Source organism: Hyalella azteca, unplaced genomic scaffold (assembly GCF_000764305.2).
Source record: "Hyalella azteca isolate HAZT.00-mixed unplaced genomic scaffold, Hazt_2.0.2 contig10761, whole genome shotgun sequence".
In the NCBI taxonomy this organism is placed as follows: domain Eukaryota; kingdom Metazoa; phylum Arthropoda; class Malacostraca; order Amphipoda; family Hyalellidae; genus Hyalella; species Hyalella azteca.
In genome coordinates, this window is record NW_025940784.1 from 19,863 (window position 1) to 42,806 (window position 22,944).

General features: G+C 38.0%; 2 protein-coding genes across 2 annotated transcripts; one reads left to right on the forward strand and one right to left on the reverse strand.

Annotated features, from left to right (window-relative positions):
* The first annotated feature begins 1,957 nt into the window (after window positions 1–1,957).
* Window positions 1,958–5,023, forward strand: LOC108680838. The gene is made up of 4 exons (XM_018169753.2): window positions 1,958–2,010; window positions 2,978–3,348; window positions 3,568–3,909; window positions 4,108–5,023. The coding sequence occupies exons 2-4, from the start codon at window positions 2,983–2,985 to the stop codon at window positions 4,336–4,338; spliced, it is 939 nt and encodes a 312-aa protein (XP_018025242.1). The 5' UTR covers window positions 1,958–2,010; window positions 2,978–2,982; the 3' UTR covers window positions 4,339–5,023.
* Window positions 5,024–16,034: 11,011 nt separating this feature from the next.
* Window positions 16,035–22,483, reverse strand: LOC108680839 (intraflagellar transport protein 27 homolog). The gene is made up of 6 exons (XM_018169754.2): window positions 22,100–22,483; window positions 21,579–21,655; window positions 18,641–18,760; window positions 17,921–18,004; window positions 17,421–17,564; window positions 16,035–17,064 (listed from the first exon to the last, which is right to left on the reverse strand). Exons 1-6 carry the CDS (start codon window positions 22,140–22,142, stop codon window positions 16,966–16,968), a joined length of 567 nt encoding a protein of 188 aa, XP_018025243.1. The 5' UTR covers window positions 22,143–22,483; the 3' UTR covers window positions 16,035–16,965.
* Between the last annotated feature and the right edge of the window lie 461 nt (window positions 22,484–22,944).

A 22,944-nucleotide genomic window follows, 5' to 3' on the forward strand; every position in this document is an offset into this window, starting at 1 on the left:
TCTTCGGTTATTGTGATTTCACAATGACTCCAGTCTGCCGGTATTTGCGAGGAATGCAGTTACTGCCTTGATGATAAGGTGCTGCTACCGGTCCGACACTTCAGCGAACTGGCCTGCTCCCGTTTTGTGGTGTCTCCGCTTCCAAGCAATGTGCGCAGTGTCAGAATCTCAATGCCAATGTTTGATAAGGTCTGCTTCATTAATTAAAAAAAAATTTAAGTTGCGTATGAATTAAGTAAAATTAGTTAAACAAAATATTACTCATTAGTTGACGTGCATCCTTATAGCAAATACATTCTAGCAAGAGGTGGTCGATAGTTTCTTCCACTCCGCAAGTCCCGCACAATGTTGTGTCTGACATTGAAAAGCGATGAAGGTAGGGTTTTACAGGGCCGGGCCCCGCAAATCAGAGAGTTTTTTAGACTCTTCTTCAAGTTAAATTTTGAGTCTTGTGAGTAGACCAGCAGAGTATCATGGATACCAATATTATTATCCATATGATATTGGTTTAAATCTTGAGTAAATGAAGAAATTAAAATGAACCGATTAAAAAAAATCTTTGGTTTATCACTATGCTTAACCCATAAATGCCTCAGACGAAGACGAGCCACTCCAACAGTTACACGATGGGACTTTGCGTGCACCCAAGGTACCGGCTGCAGGTTTCCTCTAATTGATGTGAAGTGTCTGCCTTTGCCAGACTCAGTAACTGTTCGGGACAAGCTTCTTCCCAACGAGACGAAAAATTGACGACGAAGACAGCGGAGGGCATCAGAGTATATGGTATTTCCCGAAATGATTAACGGTAGGTAGTCTGCACTTGAAAGTGATTTGCGTCTCAATCTCAAATTTTATTCCTAAATAGGGTGTGATTCAATCTTTTAAAACCTAATCAGTCAATTCAAACAGGCAATATTTCATATTGCCATATGTGTCAGGCAAATTATCATAAATGGTAAACTAAAAAATGACTGTTGTTTCCATATATTCTTGCGCATTAGCTTGATTTTCAAGGAGCAATATTTACAAAAAATCTTTGCAGTAATAGGTAAGGATTAAACAAACTTCAGCATTGTGGGCAGATTATATTAGTGTTAAGCAATTAAGCAAAAAAAATACGCATAGCTTAGTAAATAAAAGCCGGTGTCACTTGATACTCCGTTTCTTCTCTGTCGAACATGTAGAAAAAAAAAATAATTTATGGGATGGTCACGGAGTGTATATTGTTGCTCATTACCTTCAAACTTTGCAAATTTTTGAGGCTGTTCATTGAAGCTTTCGTCTAGAGTCTAAACAACAGGCAGATTTTTCAAACTGTTTATTGACTTTAAGCGAAAAGTTGTTTCTTTTATTCAACCTTGACGCTTGTTTTCTTTCTCCAGTTCAGGAATGTGCAAAATGTAGAGCGATTTATGATAATAAAACATCCATTTGTTGGAATTCGACAGACTGCACGACATAAATAATGAATAATTTTCATTATGTGTGATTATTTCATATCTTATTGATAACTGAGATTTAATACACCAGCCGCTTCGGTCGATGTGAGTAGAGTAGAGAACTCATTCATTTATGCATATACGTAGGACCGAAATTTGACTATTCATTGATTGAAATATTATTCTGTTATCTATATTGCTACTCAATTTAATCCCGCCGTTTTACAGAGTCCAAGATATTTTTAAACGTTCATAATAGATATGGATTATATGAACAATATGACATAATAGAAGTTAATCTTGACAATTTTGTTGATAATTATTATTTATTGTATACAGATGCTGTCATTTAGCACGTGTTGTCTGTAATCATAGATTATAGCCGTTTAACGTTTGCATGCATCCCAGTTGAGATTCTTCGTTCGATCGACAAGGAAACTCGTTTGGTACCTGTTACAACTGCTTGTATACAACTATAAATAGAGGTGCCACAACGTAGCGGATCACTGTGCCTGGAGACGTGAACGCCGTGGTGTTGCAATAAAGACTGTAGAGTTTCAACTAAAAATTGGTAAGTTAACCCTTTTCATTAACGGTCGAAGCTTCAATTGCTGACTTTTGTCATGTATTTTTGATTTATTAGAGTTTAACGTTGCTTTTTAAGATTCAAGTTGTATCGGGAAGTAAAGTACGATTAAATGTCGATTTGTCTCATGAAACTGCAGTTTTAACGTTGACCGTTGTCTATGAGCCTGAGGCGGATGGAGATCAATTATCATCGAAGAATTTTGGCAAACTATAATTAGTGTGTCTCAGGAATTTATTATAAAAAATCTAAATTTCTAAACGGACCTAAAATTGCATTCATCATAAATTATGGCCAGTTGAATAAATTGAGTTTTTCGCTGCACAAATGGAGCAGCCTTCAATTTATTATAGATTTTGCTACGGTTGAAGGAATGAAATTGAAATATAATTGTCTTATAATTTTGATAATATTGCGTCGTGATGAATGAAACGAAGTTTCTGTTGTTTAGTTAATTTGTTTTACTATTTAGCATTTGAGTTTCCATAACAAGGATTTAATAAACAATTGAATTGAGGAATACAACAGCCAATTACAGTATTGTACCTAGTTTGCAGCGATCAAGATATCTATAAAAATACAATAATATGCACTGCATTAATTTTTAAGGAGGCTAAACAAAAAGAATTTAACTCGAGAAAATTTTGTAGTTAGCTACAAGTCTGGTAGTATGTGTTAATGCACTTTCGTACGTACCTACATCGTTTTGAGAGGGTCTAAATTAATTGCGATAACTTAATTTTCAAAGACAAATTAGTTTCAAATGAGGTTCAAATTAGAGCAATCAAAAAGTAAACTAAGCTGATCACGAATGAATAATCTTTTCACTTCAAAATTCAATTAGCCTACTTTGAGTTTGAAGAGGAAAAAAATTGATTAAATACTTCAGCCTTGATTTTATCATTACATTTTCGTTTGGTGTGCGTTACAACCTAGTTTCATGATTTAACAGATAAGATGGCTGATTCATCATTACCACCCTGCCCTCATTGCAAGAAGTCCTACGATGAAAAAGACCGAAAGCCATTACTGCTGCCGTGTGGCCATGTCTCCTGCCGAAGTTGTCTCTCCGCTTTGGAAGACCAAGATGATATGAAATGCGGCGTGAAGAAGTGCAAGAAGACTTGCTCTGAAAATATCTCGGATTTGCCTACGGTGTACGATCTAATTCCGGCGAACTCTGGTGCCTCTGGAGAAGGTTCTGCCAGGAATGGGCGGGACGTGGTACCTCTTGAAGCAAGTTCGGGTGGACCTACTGGGAGAGAAGTCGTTCCCATGGATTCGGATGACTCTGAATCGGTTTCTGTATCTGCGGTTTCGACGGTAAGCCTGCGTTGCAGTAACATTTTCATCGCGATTTTTTTTAAATCGTTTATTCCATTCAGCAGCACTTGGTTGCTGCATCAAAACTTTGTAAACGTTTCCACTTGTATTGTAATAATGAATTCATCATTGAATTTCTTGAGTGCATGTGTTACCGTGCCATAGCGTCAGTCATGTATAACTTCTATTGGTAATTAATCGAAACCCATTTGTCCTCAGAGTAACTCAGCTGCCTCTGGATTCCATACTTGTGACTTGTGCTTGGATGACTACTGTGAAGCAAACCCACCTCGGCTGCTGACATGTGGTCACGCTTTCTGTACCTTCTGCCTCAAAGATCTTGAGACGAACGATAAATACGCTTGCCAGAAGTGTCGCAAAGCTCGCAATAAAGGAACTTTGACTAAACTTCCCGTTGTTCTGACGCTGATCCATCCAAAAAATGCAAAGAAGGAAGTCTCTCCCAGGGACCCACCAGCTAAAGTCCTGGAAAAAGTTGAACGCTTGCAACAGGATGAAATGCGACGCCCGTCAACCTCAATTAATTCTAACCCAAAAACTGTAAGTGAACGTTAAACCTAAGGTAATAGCTAATGTTATATAATTCCATCAGTTGGCACATTATCCGACCATATTTTTATTATGAACCATCAATTTGTATTGGTTTCGCAACTTAGCAACTTATGCGATCGGAGTAGGCCATTTCTTGATGCAACCTTTCTCGTTCTATGACACATAAGACGCTGTTAATTTTTTCAGATTGAAGTGCAAGTACAAGACCTCCGTGGGCAGACGCATACGTTCAACGTGGACCCAAGGACGGAGACTGTGTTGAGGTTGCGGGAGCGCATGCCAAATCGTCCGGACGATTGTCGCTACCTGACGTTCGAAAATCGAACCCTGGAGAACCATCGCCTGTTGGCGGAATACAACCTTCGTCCGCACTGCACGATCCATGAACGGGGGCGTTTGTCGGGTGGATGCTATTAAATAGAGAATGCGTATTGTTGTGAAAGCGTATTGTATGATGTGGGGGAGAACCGACTATTTGGTAGCAGCAATAAAAAATGCTCCAAGGTTCATGACGGATTGGCTACTAACTTCAAGTTTTTTTTAAAGAAAGAAGTACGGTTGACCGTCCCTAGTGGATAACCTATTGCATTTAACGGTTCAAGTGAGAGTCAGCGGAGAAAGCCATGTAATCCATGTAAGCGATCTACACATGTAATCATTCTTTATGTTGCACTCGTATCCTTTCACTTCCTAATTTACTCGCATGATTTGACATATTATTAATGTTTCCTTTTGATACATATCACGTCATTGAATTTGTGACGTGGCCTTTGTTCAAAGCTTGAAGCGATTTATTAAACTGGAATTCCGCTTTCAGAACAATTCTGCCTTCTGTATACATTTTGATTCTACCAAATTAAAATTTCGTTCTATTCGAACTACCTATATATCTATCGCAATAATTGCGCACGGAATTATAAAGTACATATTCGGGTTAATAGCGTACATTTATTCGCGATTTTTTTTTTTTTGTTTGGTTGATGCGACCATACGCAAGTGACTTCTTTGTTTATATAACCAAAGGGTATTAAAATGCAAGGGATTGCCTGACGAAGCTGAGGAAAACGCTCATATAATCTAAAATAATACGAGTGATAGAAAAGCTAATTTATGTATAAAAATAGATTTTTGTTTTTCTGAAATTTTTTATGACAAAATCACACTTGGAGTAGTTGTGAAATGTCATCTGGTTAATTATATGAATAGTATAACTACCGCACAAAAACGGTTTTCAACCTATGCATATGATGCAAGTTATTGGTGGACTCTATCCTGTCTACTAACAGAAATTAGAGTTTAACTACGACATTAATATCGAAAAAATTGAGGCAGAAAGATTCGCGAGGTCGTAAAATTCTCAAATTTGTACAACTTGCGAGAAAAAAATTCTGTATATAGTCGGCTGCATTAGATAGAACACTTGTTTTTAATAATGGACAAATGAAGCACGAAATGAATGTTATTTACAATAATTTCACATGTCCTGAATGTTATTCCAAAAATATTGACCTAGGTTGAAAGTTCGATCATAGGTGAAAAAGAAACTAGTATCAAATCGAATAATTCATTATTTAAAATTCATGTATATAAGTTAGGAGTATCGTATGAATACAAGTCATGGCACAGCATTTAACGACATAATCCTATCCTATTATCGCCACGAAATACACATTTAATGGAATTATTGTACTCAATTGACGCTACAAAAGAAAGCTTGTGGCCGCCTTTTGGTGGAAGAGCACGCCGACGCGGCGAGTCAGGTACATGCCGTACAATATAGTAGCATTTATGATTACGTACAGAAATTGAATTTTAGGTTTGTTAAAATGATTAATTATCCAATCAACTGGGAAGAACTATATGCTCTAGGAATAAGAGTACAAATTGGTTGGGTTTTATATTCTTATCTCACTTATAATTACTCATTCAAGTCGTCAACTATATTATCTCGTAATTACATTCATATAATCAAATGAATAGAAACATTTAAAGTAAAGATATCTTTGTAGTCGTTATAAATGTGAACAATGATTTCCAGCAATAAAGATTCCATGAGCACAAATCGGCGACAGGCCTACGGCCTAATAAACGCTGAAACTGCTATTATGAGTAAGGCTGGCGAGTTTACAGGTGTTTGCTTTTCTCACACCAAAGGTATATTCAAAATGTTAGATCCCTACACTTTGGAAAACGTCACGGTCTGAATCTACGTCATCCGCTGGTACTTAAGGCTACCGAAATATGATTGCTTTTTGCACTTCAATAGTAGTATTAGTTTAATAAGGTTTGCTGGCGCTACAGCCATCAAGCTATTTCGCACCGGAGGTAGAAATGTAACATCGCCAGCGAGGCGGAAGAACTCAATTATTCAATATTTCAAATTAATCGTCACTTACAAAGGGCGGAAGGTCTCATTTGTCCAGCCTGCTGAAGCTGGCTAGAAAGAAGCAGCGTTAGCATCTCAAAGAGACGAAGTGACAAGGAGGGACAGGTGAAAAGCAACAGAAAGTAAGACACTCGAACAAGAGGTCGCTTACACGGGACGTCGGCCGCCCGCACGAGAGAGATAGAGAAGGGAAATGTAAGGAATCCTACCTACATAATAACTTAATGTAAGCAATCCTACCTACATAATAACTTAACCCCGCAATTGATACACGCAGTCAGACACCGCGAGCTCAGCGGTGGGGCGATCAGGAACAATCCCCATCGGAGCGCGAAATCCCATCGGACTTCTGACGCCCACAGACACGCGTCCGAAGTCTCCTCTGAGGGGTTTGCACTTAAAATATGACTGTTTTTCTATATTAGTAGATGGAATTTCATACTCCTACAAATCTGACAAGCTAAGTACTTTCACAGTGGTAAGTGTTGTATTAAGGACAGTTATATACCTAATTTAAAGTTCCACGCGAAATCTGATAAATCAGTTCGCTTGATTTTTCTACCGGAATGCAATGGCGCTGACCTAGGCAGATGATTTAGTACCAAATAGGCTAATCTAACCAATTCTAACTTAACCTATTCATAGCCTAACCTAATTTATGGACGGTTTCGTTTTCATTGAAAATTAGTTGTCGCAAAAATCTGTAGTATCTACAACTGTCGCGGCATAACGTATAGCAAATAATTAGTTAAGTTTGTAATTACAGGCGGATCCGTTCAGAATAGAAGAACTTTAAAGCTGTTCGGTTGTGCAGAAGTTGAGTTTGTTTGTTTTAATTGAAAACGAAATAACGCAAAAATTTGTAATAATTTCTATCGCGGTGTATTGCTCACAATTATAGGTATATTTTGTATTGCAATTTTAGGACACTATATTGCATTCTGAATTGAGAGACCTATGAGCTGTTTGGAGGCACAAAAGTAGTGTTTTGCGTTTGAGTCCGCTGACGTGTCATGCATGGTTGAAATATTGATATTTCTCTATTCTTTGATATTGATATTATTGATATTTCTCAGTATTGATTGGCTATTTGATGCAAAAAAACTTCCTTTGTACTCCCTACCTTAGGGCCTTAAGCTACCTAGTCTTCATGTTTCCAAAAGTAAAATTCCTATCAGCGATTAAAAAATTTTTCATTACAAAATGGTGCATGAAATACAGTAATTAATGATTCCCTAAAAAGTCAGCCTCTGATTCCAAAATCCTATGCTGATTAAGGAGTGTCACTGTCTTTCGGTCACACAATTGTATTGACTTTATAATATGCAGATTCTTCTCAATTCCCTGAAGAGTTTAGTCAAATTTTGTCAATACCAAAATATCCAAAATAATATTTGAGGAATAATAAAAATACCCACTGCTTTGCCCATCTCTACAGCTGTCACCTTAACCTATCTATCCAGTATTCTGACAATAACAATCCTGTCAGTGTCACTGACAGCACACATTAATTCAGCTCAAATGAAACCTATATCTATATCGGTATCTTAAACCTATATCTGTAACCTATACTAATGCCTCTCTAAATGGAATTAACCATAAGCATTTGTCAACATTACATACTCTACCTATCTTCTAAAAATCTCAGAAAAATAGTTGTGACCATGTTCGTGCTGACAGTATCAAATATGTTTCATCCTGAATGACCTTGAAGCATAAGATAGGCTGATAGTGATTGCTACTGCCACTGGGTCCTAGGTCGCCTAAAAATTAAATGGCTAAATATAATGCAAGGTTGAGACTGAAAGTTTTCAATATAACTTTCCTTAAAAAATGGCAAGTAAGAGATGAATCAAAAGAAAAGCATTAACGAAAATAATAACAGAGACGCAAGAATATACGGCGTTAGCTGAAAATCAATTAGTTAGAATTTCCCCTCCATTTTTTTCGACCGTTAAGCAGAGGCAGCCATTACTGCATTTACTGGCATAGCTAATACTAATAGAAGTTTATCAGTCAACCCATCTTTTTTAGTCATTTATTTATTATTCCGCACAAGAAAATATGTAAGTAACACCGGCACCGTAAATAATAGCATTAGTTGCAGTTATTACAGTTTTTCTGGCCATTTTGAGGAGGTCAATTTTCAATCAAGGAGGAGGTTCATATCAAGGAGGTCAACAGCCTCCCTGATAGCATCGTTGACGCTCCGAGTATGAACGCCTTCAAGAACAGACTAGACGAAGCTATGCTGGAGCATATGTTCAGTCTTAAAATGCCTAGCAAATTACGGAGCAGGCAATAAGTCCAGCAGCTATCTCATTCAATCGTCAGTTGTGGAAAGATCGGGTTCCAAAGGCCGGATCCATTGTGAATCAAGTCAAGAAAAGTTCAAGAATCGGCAACAGGCCATGGGCCTATTTCTTCAGTGCCGACACTTCTATTATATTCTATGAACAAGAATCGGCAACAGGCCATGGGCCTATTTCTTCAGTGCCGACACTTCTATTCTATTTTAAATGATCTCGTATATGACACCGAAACAACGTAACGCATGGCCCGACGAGGGTGTGTTTACTCATAGGATCCCAATGACGTCACAAGAAAGATGCACTACTTTTGTCATGTATGTTTACTTGCAAAAATATGATTAAATATTATAAATTTATTAACTCATTTCATTCATAGATTCATTGAATACGTAGTAGTGAGAATATGAGAGGAAAATAAAGTACGTAGGTATTTTATTAATTAAACACAGCGTATTAAAAAGCTTGTTTAACTGCACGAGTCTTATTTATGTAGGAGAACATATGCTAGATCGTCATTTAATTAATCAAACGATTCTTACGTTCATCTATAGCTAAAAATATAAGCCGTAAAAGCAGAGGTGCTTGGGCAGTAGCGCGCTACATTTTCAGTAGCGGAAGCGGTAGCGGCGCTACATTTAAGCAATTGTAGCGGTAGCGCCCGCTACATATTTAAGTAGCGATACGAGGTTTTGCCGCTACAGTGCTACCGCTACATCTATAGATAAAGCCTTTAGATTTTTTTAATAGTATTAAATATTATTTAAAAATCAGCATGATACATACATAATATAAATTACAGAATAAAACTGTACGAAATATTTCGGTGTAATGTTGTCAACCTCAGCCTGTTACTAGTGTCAACATGTTAGTTGTTAGTCCAGAGGTGGGCAGTAGCGCGCTACATGTAGCGGCCGCTACTAACGGCCGCGACATTTTCAGGAGCGGTAGCGGCGCTACTTTTAAGCAATTGTAGGGGTAGCGGTAGCGTCCGCTACATTTAGAGCATGTGGCTGTAGCGGCCGCTACATTTCAAAGTAGCGCTGCCCAGCTCTGTTGATCACACAATCACAGCTCGAACTCGCAACTCACTGCTACAATTCTGGCTGTGCTTAACCGCCCGGCCTCCTCGCCGACTCTGACCAGAAACTGGCGCACAGAGCTGGGAACGAACCCGCACCTCTCTGCTCCACTCCTGGTACTCTGAACTTTTACTACTGCGCCAACCTGCTAAACTTCTTAAGTTTAAAGTAGCAAAATGCACGATGCTACGTCAGCATAAATCTATAACAGTTATCCTTAAAATTTAGTTACATTCCAGGTCATATGTCAGTACATGTCTATATATATCATCGGACGGATGTTCAAAGTGTCGCCTAAAATGCCGTAAATATCGATAAGTTAAAGCGTAGAATAAAAATTCTTATCATTTTCTTTTCTAGAAAAAGATGAGGGTAAACGCAGTAAAAGGCGTTCAAATGAATTAAAGTTCATTTCATATAGTCATTTTGATTAACATCAATATCCTTACCTTAATTACAATAGTTATTGCTACAAATATCTTCTTGGGCAAGACAGGTGCCGCAGAAAAGTATTGCAATTGAGAAGGGACTTAATCCATCACCAGACGATGAGTTGGTCACCAGACGATGAGTTGGTCACCAGACGATGAGTTGGTCACCAGACGATGAGCTGGTCACCAGACGATGAGTTGGTCACAAATCAAATGACGATGAGTTGGTTGCGATATTCGAACTGAAATTAAGTCTTTAAAATTATCTCATAAAGTCGCTTAGCATAGTGGCACGTTCATGACGATAATTTCCTTATACTGGATTAAAAAGCGTACCTAACGACTTCACAGCTTACAATACAATTGCGTAAATTGCACATGTGGGGCGAGACTGCTAAAACTTTTAGCTCATTATGCGTATTTTTGCTTTTTTTCATGCTTTTTATTGCTCCTAATGCGTATTTTTTTAGTTGGTCCTCCATTATAATTGAGCAATGGTAAAGCTCGGGGTGGTCAAGTGGTTAAGGAATTCCTGCGACGTGTATTGTCAAATAATATCATTACAATGTATGGTAAAATTTGGTTTTGATAAATAAAAGCGAAACTCGCTCACCCGCCACGCCAGCAGCTCAACTACTCCCCTTGAAAAAGTTTTAAAATTCCGGGCTATCTCCGACGACATACATACATCCACACCAGAGGAGCCGCAACCGAGCATTTTAAGCGTCCGGCATCAGCGCCTCATAAGTGCGAAGTTCTTGACCTGCCGTGTCGTCTGTCGGGGGGCTACCTTGGACGAGTCTCCAGAGCTCCCTCAGCTCCAAAAGAAGAAGAAGACCTGCCGTGTCAGCAGACGACAGCTCTGCATGTGTCAGCGAGAGTTTGATAAGCATTGCTGATACTTCCTCGTCAAATTGTAAATGATTCATCGTTTATTTCTTTAAATTAGTTCTGTAGGGAATAAATATGTAACCGTAATTCTATATTTTATTACTTCAAAACTGGAACTTTAACCAAAAGCTAACTCGATTAAAGGCAAATATAAAGAAAATCCTAGATCACATGCATATGCGAGAGTGAGATAATATCAACGAAAAACAGACAGGAGTGCAGAGTGATTTGACGCAAGAGAATTTAAACTCCTCACCGCGTATCTGTGTGAAACTTGTATTACGTACTGAACTTGAAAAGAAACGACAGGACAATGACAAACAAAGGCAGCATAAACCTTAATATTATTCTCCCAATTTACTTTTTGACGTATTTTCCACGACGATTTCTGGAATTCTTTTTTATGACAAACATTCTTCTACACGCCTTAGGAATCAAACAAGGTTGCTGACGAAGTATGACTCATGTACAGCAGTGGTTCCCAAACTTTTTCAGGCTGGCGCCCCCTTTGGCTCCCTAGTGAATTTCTAGCGCCCCCCCCCCCCACAGACATACGCCTCTTTCTTGAAATTTAGTACGCTGCAATTTTGAAAGATAAATGTTAAACACAAATGTGTATTTTACAAATAGAACCCCATTTAGTGAACCAATATGTTTTTCAGCTGTTTTAACTGTTTCAGCACTAGAAACCTATGACGTCTGGGGCGAATTTACGGCCGGACTCATGGCCGGTCTCAGGACCAATCTCCAAATTCAATTATCAAGTAATATCTCCCAAACTAATGAACGCAGCTCTATGAAACTTTGAACACGTAATTATCAGAACCTAACGGTGATGTTTAACTCGTAATTTTTTTTTCAATTTCACCTTCATTCGTGAGTTACGCGTATATTGCGAAACAGGCCGAAATTCGCAGTGATCAAAGAATTTCTTCCACAATATTGAACAGATTTGAACGAAATTTTGAATATACATTCCTAACTACCAAACGGTGATTTTTGAGCTAATAAATTTTTTTTTATTTTACCTTCGTTTGCGAGTTTTTTTCATTTCACCGTCATTCTTGATTTCACACTTCCTTATATTCGGCCCGTATCGCCGGGTAATTTGTCACTTAAATTCGCGGCGATCAAGGAATTTCTTCTAAACTACAGAACAGATTTCAACGAAACTTTGTATATTTAAAAATTTAAATACTAAGTTTCGTTCGAATCTGTTCAGTAGTTTGGAAAAAATTTCTTGATTACTGCGAATTTAAGCACGTATTGCAGTTTAAATCACGAATGAAAGTGAAATGCAAAAAAAACCTCGCGAACGAAGGCACAATCGAAAAAATTTTCACGAGCTAAACATTACCGTTCGGTAATTAGGACTGCAAATTTCAAATTTCGGTCGAATCTGTTCAGTAGTTTGGAAGAAATTACTTGATCACTGTCAATTTCGGCTCGTATTGCCATATAACTATGAGAAAAACAAACGATGGTAAAATTCAAACAATTTTCACGAGCAAAACATTATCGTTAGGTAATAATTGAATACGCGAACCATGTTTCATCGAGTTAAGTTCATTAGTTTGAGAGATATTCCTTGATTTTTGAATTTGGAAATTGGCCGTGAGACCGGCCGCGAGTCCGGCCGTTAATTTGTCCGAGACGTAAACCCAGGAGAGGTTTAAAAAAAAAGATCTGGATGAAAAAAACCATCGCTGTTAGTCATGTGCTGCACGTGTTGAATACAAATCGTCAAACAAACGTTGGAACTTCTGACATTGACTTCGGACTACCGCCCCTCCTATCGCCTACTTTGGGAACCACTGATGTACAGCATTGCAACTTGCTTGATGCTTCATTAGCCTTATTCTGCATTAGTCAGCCATGAAATTTTTTTTGTTATCAGTATTTTTGGACATCTGTCACCGCAGACTTTGATAAATATTGATTTGGCACAGTTTATTCTATTGAATAAATTCTTGAGGCTGCAAAGCCATAAGATGGGGGTTCTTCGCATAGGGTTGAATTGCTGCACTGTGGTCTGCTATAGTACTCCAGTGTACCTTTCGATGAGTACGTAGATGGTTGCACGTGTAGCGTAACTGATTATTTATGCACGGCAAAGTAAAGTTAACAGGTGTTGCTCAATTCAACCTTCCACTTCAACAGAAAACGTCAACAAGACGTCGTTCCTTAGCTCGTGTGGCGGCTTTCCTTCCCAACGATGCAGTGGCCTGTGCACCCTTGATGCCAGCACCATCGCTGTCACCAATAATATCTTCATCCGTATCACTACCAACATCATATGAACATACGTGAAACCTCATTTGGTCAGGAGCGGAGGATCACTGGGTCAGAGGTGCAAGGTAACAGGGTCAGGGGTGCAAGATAACAGGATCAGGAGTGCAAGGTAACAGGGTCAGGGGTGCAAGATAACAGGGTCAGGGGTGCAAGGTAACAGGATCAGGGGTGCAAGGTAACAGCTAGGGAACTNGGGAACTCCAGTTTGAAGGTGGCTAACGAGACAGCGGCTCGATGTCTTGATTGTTAGTCCAATTTGTCCGATGTTGTCCAAAACATGAAGAAGTCTACAACCTTCTTTGACGCCAATTTCATAGACTACACCGGCCTCTCGGATAACTCTCGCGTTTTTGCAGGTGCCTTTGTTGCGTTTAGTTTGGAATTTGACATTGTTGTCAAGGGTGTCACGAAGCCTGTTGAATTCATCGACGATTTTGAGATGAAGTAGCCTGTTGAAAATGCCTTGAGACCTGGTATGGTTGTGAGCTTGTCTCTGGTGGTAGGACACAGAGCCGCTGTCTCGTTAGCTGCCTTCAAACTGCAGGGCAAGTGAACCACATGAGACAAGCTTACAACCAGACCGTCACTCGCATTGTGCTGAAGGTACTCACCAGCATCGTGATTACGCAGTGGCCCGACAGCAACCGACCGGCGATAGCTGAACCCCTCATCTCTACAGATTGGATCCCAGCTATCTATTTTCTGACTACCGGATTTGTCTGAACTCTGAAAGAATTTTCAGAGTAATTTTTGGTCCAAAATTTTACTATTGTATCCTATTTTGTATCATATTATGTACATATTTCCACCAAAATGTCAATATTTAATGCTTCTTCTAACTTGAAAATGAATGTTTGTTGCATTCGAAACGTCGTTAATAAACATAAACTACTTCCAGAAACTTGCCTTTCAATCTACAGTCATCTGAAGAATTGTTCCACTCCCTGATAATATAAATCAACGAATTCTCCGGTCATCAAGCGCATGTGTATAAACAATTAAATTCTGCCATCTAACACTAAGAAAAATAAGCATGTACATGCCGCATAATTGATATAAATGATATCATTAGCGATTAAGAAAGTTATTGAAAAAATTTCCTCGCTAATAAAAAAGTTTTCTAAGCGATTAAAAGAAGTTATTGAGTGGCCTAATAATCAAAACAGAGTGAACCGGCCGAGTTAGAATGCACGGTGTAAAGTTTATCTGTTCGTATTGCCTCCAATTTCTCCTACCCACACCGCAGAAATTGAACTTTATTGTCATGAATTGCAATTGGGAAAAAAATCTTGCATGACAGTACATAAAAAATTTGGTGAGCAAGAAATTTTATCCATCATTAATATACCGCGAGAAGTTCTCAACTCGTTCTGTAAATAGTTACCCCTCCATTTTTTTATAATGAATTTACCATATGAAGAAGAATTTTCTAGAACAGACATACTATCAAATCTCATTTCAAGCTTATTATACATTTTGTTCCCGATAAATTCTTGGAAATTGCGAATTCTTTATTCAATACTCGGACACAAAAGTAAGTAATGACAGTGCATACAAATGAATTAAACGAATGGGCAGAGGTGGGCAGTAGCGCGCTGCATGTTTAGTAGCGGTAGCGGCGCTACATTTAAGCGATTGTAGCGGTAGCGGTAGCGCCCACTGCATATTTGAGTGGCGATACGAGATTTTGCCGCTGCAGCGCAACCACTACATTTACAGATAAAGCATTTAGATTTTACTTAATAGTATTAAATATTATTTAAAAACCAGCATGGTACATTAATAAAATAGATTACAGAATAAAACTGTACGAAAGATTTCGGTGTAATGTTGTCAACCTCAGCCTGTTAACTAGTGTCAACAAGTTAGTTGTTACTTGTTAAGTGTTACCAGTTACCACTTACAGGTATTTTTTACATGTTTCAGTTTGCTTACAGTTATTTTTACATAGTTATTTTTATGTTTCACTTTCCCTACATGGATGTCTACTTTAATCTACCAATCTCAAAAATAATCCACATATATATACAAATAAAAGACTGATTTTTTATATGTATGTACAGTGGGGGGAAATAAATATTCGTACGCTTAAAAAATCGTATTTTAATGTATGTAAGTACACAAACTGAACAGGAGAAGTGATTTATATTATGTATAGAGGCGCATTGTATTAAAAAAATAGCATCAATAGAAATTAAATCTCAATGCCACAAAAATTAATGCAACATGTTAACTTCTTAGGGTCAAAAAAGTATTCGTACAAAACAACTTTTGACTAATATTTCACACCAGAACATTCCAGAATGTACTAGAAACACACATATATATACAAATAAAAGACTGATTTTTATATGTATGTATATGTGGATAATTTTTGAGATTGGTAGATTAAAGTAGACATCGATGTATATAGGGAAGGTAAAACATAAAAATAACTGTAACTTTTTTTGCTGTATCTAACCCGTACTAGTTCGGTTAGGTTAAGGGCTGGTTGCAATAAAGTTGCATTGATATATTTTGAAAATGATTTATTAGCATTAAATGTTTATGAGTAAATCCCAATAGCAGAACAATAAATATTTAGAGATTTCCAATAATTTTGGCCATTGTAACGGCTAATGTAGCGACGCCACATTTTACTGTAGCGGTAGCGGTAGCGCCCGCTACAATCTAGTGGGCGTAGCGGTAGCGGTAGCGCCCGCTACATTTAGAGCATGTAGCGGTAGCGGCCGCTACATTTCCAAGTAGCGCTGCCCAGCTCTGCGTATGTGTAAGACCGGCCATGCACTCGCCTTACTTTATACAATCAGAAACCAAGAAAGAATTCAGAAAATATTTCTAATTGTTTCTTTAGAAATGTATAAATAATTATTGCTTTAGAACAAAAAAACTCTTCACAGGCAGTAAAAAAGTTCGAAATACATGAAGGAACCATAAATGTCAAGAAATGTTGCGTAGACAAGTACTATTGCCGCTAATCTAACTTCCTACGAAACTGTAACTTCAAACTTTTCTTCAACCCAACCAGTTGGATCTACCATGGTTCAAATTGAGAATGCAGCATTTTAACGGGTAAAAATTTCGTTGAAATTTTCGTTAAGAAATGAAAGAGATGCTAAATTTGAATGAATAGTATATTGATATTGAAAAATAATTTACCGAACATAGTAAAATTATAAATCGTTCTGTGAAAACGATTGTATTCAAGTAGGTTTTTATTGATGTTATTCTTCGTGGTCCACGTATCAAAAGGCACTTCTACACGGTAGCTGGTATTAGTAACTGTGAACAGTGGCGATCAATTGCCAGGAACATGTTGAGCGAAATTGTACGGGGTTAAGACCTCCGCACTTTTGACGACATTATATATTATAGTTTTCGTCTATGAAATACTTTCTTTGAGCTTCTGTCCTCTGGACTCATTAGTTCGAACTTCAATTTAAGTTGAGGTGCACCCATATCTGATCACAGACTCCTTGCATGCAGCAACCGCTCGTTCGTTTGACGGATTCAAGTAAAGCAATGATAAATATTATCATTATGTGTCGTCTGATCTTTGAATATACGACACACAATAGCATGGTTCGGTCACCCATTGCCTGAGCTTGCTGCTCCAGAGCATTTGAAAACGGCTTCCGATCAGAAGACATTCTCTAACCAACAGTCCTCATGCTGTGAGTTTTGTCCGTGTACGTCTTGAACCACTCGTTCACCATGAAGTAAAATGGTTCATCCACGTCCTTATTTTCTTTCTAAAATTGAAAAAAATAAAGTATTGATTAGTAAGAAAAATATTTGATTAGTAAAAAGTTTTGCGTAGCCGTCAGACATTAAGAACAAATGTGGCTAGGAATTATTTTCTACTTATAAAACTATTCGAACAACGAATACCTGAAACAAATAGAATATATGTTTTTTTAGATTTCGTGTGGGAGATTTCATTTAAATTTTCCCATCGTAGCCTATTCATGAGTATTTTTGTGACCCTATTATAGCTGCATAATCCGCGTTAAATAAATTCCGCAATATAACTGTGAACTATGACAGAATTTGTAATTTATTACTTGAAATTTAAATATTGTCCTCACTTGTGTGCCCTGATACTCACTGCAGAGCCCTCGAAGTAGACCAGCCCCAGGGACTGCGCCAGGTCGTGTCCTGCTTTTGGAGAGATGACGCGGCGGTTGAAGAGGTCGCTCTTGTTGCCGTACAGAACTCCCTTGACCACGCTAGACCCGCTCGCTTGCTTCACCTACCAACCAAACACTCAATTGGGACAACTTCCCACGAAAAATTAGACTATTTAAATGTATAAACTTTTTATACAATACAATTTAAACCATAACCATTTAAATGTAAAAACTTTTTGTACAGCAGTACAATCTGTCGACTGCTGCATAAACTATTTTGATCCAAAAACCAGAATTCATAATTATTTAGTTCTATATTATTAATATTGCAATTTTGTTTACCATTTAGAGAAAATTATTCATTGTATGAGCAAAATATTAAATTAATATTTGTTATTTTTAAGTAATTAGAGGGGCAATACGATCGTGTGTCGTTTGCTTATGAGAAAACGTCACTGAAACTTGAAATTTGCCTTACCTCCTCGAAGATTTTGACCACGTTAGCAAACGACGTCTCCTCAGAGACATCGTACACTACGATCACCAGCGACGTCTGATGGCACTGAACCAAAAAATTGGTATTATATTATCAATTGGTATTATTATCTCTACATGAATTACTGATAGATTGACGTTAAATATCACCCGCCTCTCTGCCGTCGTTCATTTAACAAGTCTTATATCCTGCATTGATCTATGCAGAGGTCACATTTTTTGTGTTCAGTAAACAATGTTTTGCAGCGTCTTGGAAGCGTTGCGTGTTATTTTGAAACGAATGTGTAAACGTCGAGTCTAGTGGCATTAGCGTAATTTCAAGTTAGGAATAGAAGTTTCACGGATCGTTACGATTAGGGATATTTATTAACTCAAATAGACGGAACCACAAAATTGTTGTATTATTTAGCGCATTTTCTCGTTTATGGAAAAAATGCACTATTGTGCTCGCCCTGTCCGTCCGTCCGTCTGTCCGTCCGTGACTTCACATTTTCGTCGACGAGAAAATGCGCTCTCTGTCACTCACTGCAGTGAGGACTGAGTTATGTTTTTATAACTATTATGCCCTAAGTTAGTTGCAAACATTAACATGTATATGCTGAAAATTATAACCTCGAGCTTGATTACGTTTAATAATATTAGCTGCGTTTTAAAAGTATAAAATGTATAGCATTACTATAATTCGTGATATTAAGACTCTTACCAAGCGTAAAACAAGGTCTCTGTAGTAGGATTTGCCAGCACAGTCGTAGAGAAAGAGCTCGACGGTGGTGGAGCTGTCCGGAACTTTAATCTTCTTAGTCTGCACATCAACGCCTTGAGTCTGCAATGTTGAGACAATTTTATGCCTTCTCTTCTTAGCATTAGTTTAGTTTGTAGATGGGACAGTTGGGGAATTCAAACAAGAAGACATTATTGGCTTGGCTTTACGCTTTGAATGTTAGGAATTTTGATGATATTCGCTCACCGCTTACAAAATTTTTATACGGGCCCGACTCAGTAATATGTGTCGCCTAGGACTCTGGGAGCATCTAAATCAGCTTCTCTTTGTCCGCTTCAGCTCAAGGCTTTGAAGAGCAGCCTCTGAACAATTTGAAAGCTCGGTATGACTTGGCTCGGCCAACCCTTTTCATACTCTGAGGAAAGGAGATTCTGACCAGAAACTGATTTCGATCGCCTGGCTATAATGATGACCCAGAATAACTTTGCGCCGAGTGTAGCGAGTATTCGGATGAAACAGTAGCGTTCCCCGAATTATGATGGAGTCTGAAATAATTTTCCATCAAGTTATAATAAGCAGATTGCGTAGATAAGGATAAGATAAAATGATATTTTAATGGTAACATGAGCGGATGAACAGAAACAAGGGGCGAGTTAATTTAAATAATTTCTATTGCAGAGATAACACTGCATGATTTCGGAGCGCTTTTGCAAACCATAATAATTATTTATCGATACTGTTAATGATACTTGCAGCGATCGTCCTTTGCTCCACAACTCATTATAATTTACTGGCTTTGACAACCACGCTGTAATTTACCAACCATGTAATATGATGGAGCGCTCGGGTCACGCTGTAAAACTCATGATAATTTAACGACTGTGTAAACCAGTGGTTCCCAAAGTGGGCGATATCGCCCCCCTAGGGGCGGTGTAAAGATTTTGGGGGGCGGTACGGAAGAAAAGGACCGTAGGGGGGCGATAGGGTGGCGGTAGCCCGAAGTCGATGTCAGAAGTTTGAACGTTTGCCGATTTGTACACAGCACGTGCAGCACACTACCCCCAGCGATGTTTTTTTCACCCAGATCTGTTTTTTTATCTCTCCTGGGTTTACGTCTCGGACAAATTAACGGCCAGACTCGCGGTCGGTCTCACGGCCAATTTCCAAATTCAATGATCAAGGAATATCTCTCAAACAAATGAACTTAACTCGATGAAACTTGATACACGTGTTCATTAGGACCTAACGGTAATGTCTAACTCCTTAAAATTGTTTGACTTTTGCCATCATTTGTTTTTGCCAAAGGTATATGGTAATACGGCTGAAATTCACAGTCATCAAGGAATTTCTTCCAAACTACTGAACAGATTCAAACGAAATTTTGAATTTACAGTCCTAACTACCGAACGGTAATGTTTAGCTCGTGAAAATTTTTTCGATTGTGCCTTCGTTCGCATTTTTTTCATTTCACCTTCATTCGTGATTTAAACAGCAATAAGTGCTTACATTTGCAGTAATCAAAAAATTTCTTCCAAACTACTGAACAGATTTGAACGAAACTTAGTACCTAACCTCAGTAGCGGTGATGTTTATCTCGTTAAAATTTTTTTTTTCGATTTTGCCTTCGTTTGTGAGTTATACGGCTATACGTATACAGCTATACGTAAACGGCTCTTGGTTGAACCGGCCGGTAGAAAAGCCGGTCGTTTCTCCTATATCTGTACGGCTCCTTTCACACAGGGCAGTAAATACTGCCAGCGTCCGACAGTATTTACTGCCGAACCTTAGCGGACATACGAAATGTGCACTGCTGTTCACACACGACTGCTTTTACTGCGGCGTAGAACTTGACGCCTGACGCCAGCGTGTGTCGCGCTAAAACTGCGGCGGTAGATTTGTCGCGACAGTTTAGCTTGCAATGGTATTCAATGTAATCTTTCACACTGGGCAAGAGATGGATTGATGGTGCATAAAGCACTGCAAGACTGATAGATCCCAGCAGTAAAAAGCGCCTCGTGTGAAAGATTGCGCTGTAAATACTGCCGCGGCATTTTTGACGCGCGCAGTATCTACTGCCCTGTGTGAAAGGGGCTTACGTGTATAACTCGCGAACGAAAGCAAAATAGAAAAATTGTCACGAGCTAAACATCACCGTTGGGAGGTTAGGTATTTATATACAAAGTTTCGTTGAAATCTGTTCAACAGTTTAGTAGAAATTTTTTGATCGCAGCGAATTTAAGCGACAAATTTCCCGGCGATACGGGCCGAATATAAGGAAGTGTGAAATCAAGAATGACGGTGAAATAAAAAAAATCTCGCAAACGAAGGTAAAATAAAAAATGTTTTAGAAGCTAAAAAATCACCGTTTGGTAGTTAGGAATGTATGTTCAAAATTTCGTTCAAATCTGTTCAGTATAGTTTGGAATACATTCTTTGATCACTGCGAATTTCGGCCTGTATCGCAATATAACTAACGAATGAAGGTGAAATTTAAAAATTTTTCACGTGCTAAACATCACCGTTAGGTTTTGATGAATACGTGTTCTAAGTTTCATAGAGTTGCGTTCATTAGTTTGGGAGATATTACTTAATATTTGAATTTGGAGATTGGTCGTGAGACCGGCCACGAGTCCGGCCGTAAATTTGCCCGAGACGCCCTAGGTTTCTAGTGTTCAAGTGCTGAAACAGTTGAAACAGCTGAAAAAAATATTGTTTCACTAAATGGGGTTCTATTTGTCATATACACATTTGTGTTTAACCTTTATATTTTAAAATTGCAGCGTACTAAATTTCAAGAAAGAGGCGTATGTTTTTATATGTGTCTGTGGGGGGCGCTAGAAATTCACTAGGGAGCCAAAGGGGGCGCCAGCCTGAAAAAGTTTGGGAACCACTGGTGTAAACCATGCTGCAATTTACCAACCATGTTATAATTTTTAGGGAACTGCCCTGGCTCGAGGAAGGCTTGCACCAGCGCAGTCTTGCCAACGCACGAATCTCCTGCGTGGCAATAAGAAAATGAGCATCAGTCACTCTAATGATTATTTATTAGCATTTAAGGTGAATATTTGTTTTCTAAGTGCTATAATAAGCTGGATTATTCCTTTTAAAATGAGTGTTATCACCATATTTGGTCATGAATTTTATACAACATAAAAACTAATAATGAACCAAAATTTTAGTCACTTTAATAATCATTTTTTATTTTTTATGACCAAAAATTTGTATCTTCTGAATTTCATAATAAAATATATAAGTGCTCATGAACATTCAATTTTGTGTACCGAATGGTCTGCGAGAACGATTATGTACACGTACATTTAAAATAAATGCCGAAAATTCTGTGCGATTATACACGCCATAGCTCACGATTAAAAAAATTGTCCCATTCATTTATTTATATACAAATGTAAATAAAATTACAATAAACGTTGATTTACTTACCTATTACAATGCATTTTGCTCTTACAATAGTACTTCTTTCCATTTTTTATAGTAGACTTTATAATTTGTTGAATAATTTAAACTATTATTGAACAACAAATGTAACTTTACTTTAGGAAGTTGAATGGGAAATACATATATTCACATATTATGCAGTATTTATGTATATCGGCCACTTTTGAAATATAAATACTATGTGAAACGACCACTAATGAAAATCGTTTATTTATAACGGTCACTTTTGAAAATCTTTAAATAATCATAGGATGGGGAAATTAAATTTCGATGATATCCTCCATCACTAATAATTACAGCTTTTAAACAATATAAGTCTAAACGGACCAGGCAATAAGTCCAGCAGCTATCTCAATCAATCGTCAGTTATGGAAAGATCGGGTTCCAAAGGCCGGATCCCTTGTGAATCAAATCACGAAAAATTCAAGAATCGACAACAGGCCATGGGCCTATTTCTTCAATGCCGACACTTCTATTGTATTCTATTCTAAACAAAAACCCTACAGCATGGACAACCTGAGGAGGAAGCCAAACTGGCAGGCTTGAGTGTCTGCGCTGCAGATGTGCAGGTGTCAGCGCTGCAGGTCATGTTGATGTGCGGTAGTCATGGCAACTACAGCTGTAGGTTATTTCATAGTTTGAAAGATTCATTTAAAAATGTTCCCGCTTCTAGTGTAACGCAGTTATTAGTGGAATAAATATTTAACTTGTTTGAGCTTCAGAATTTGTACATAAATTGAGTTTGAAAAATCATTTAAAAATATTTCAGTTTCTAGTTGAATGCAATTATTAGTGGAATATATATATGACATGTCCATTCTTCAGAATTT

Excerpts from the sequence above, each read along its gene's own strand:
- LOC108680838 (XM_018169753.2), top strand. The coding sequence starts at position 2,983 with ATGGCTGATTCATCATTACCACCCTGCCCTCATTGCAAGAAGTCCTAC. Across the intron at positions 3,349-3,567 it reads CTGTATCTGCGGTTTCGACG|AGTAACTCAGCTGCCTCTGG; the intron begins GTAAGCCTGCGT and ends ATTTGTCCTCAG. Across the intron at positions 3,910-4,107 it reads TTAATTCTAACCCAAAAACT|ATTGAAGTGCAAGTACAAGA; the intron begins GTAAGTGAACGT and ends TAATTTTTTCAG.
- LOC108680839 (XM_018169754.2), bottom strand. The coding sequence starts at position 22,142 with ATGGAAAGAAGTACTATTGTAAGAGCAAAATGCATTGTAATAG. Across the intron at positions 18,761-21,578 it reads TCCCTAAAAATTATAACATG|ACTCAAGGCGTTGATGTGCA; the intron begins GTTGGTAAATTG and ends TCAACATTGCAG. Across the intron at positions 17,065-17,420 it reads TCTACTTCGAGGGCTCTGCA|AAAGAAAATAAGGACGTGGA; the intron begins GTGAGTATCAGG and ends TTTCAATTTTAG.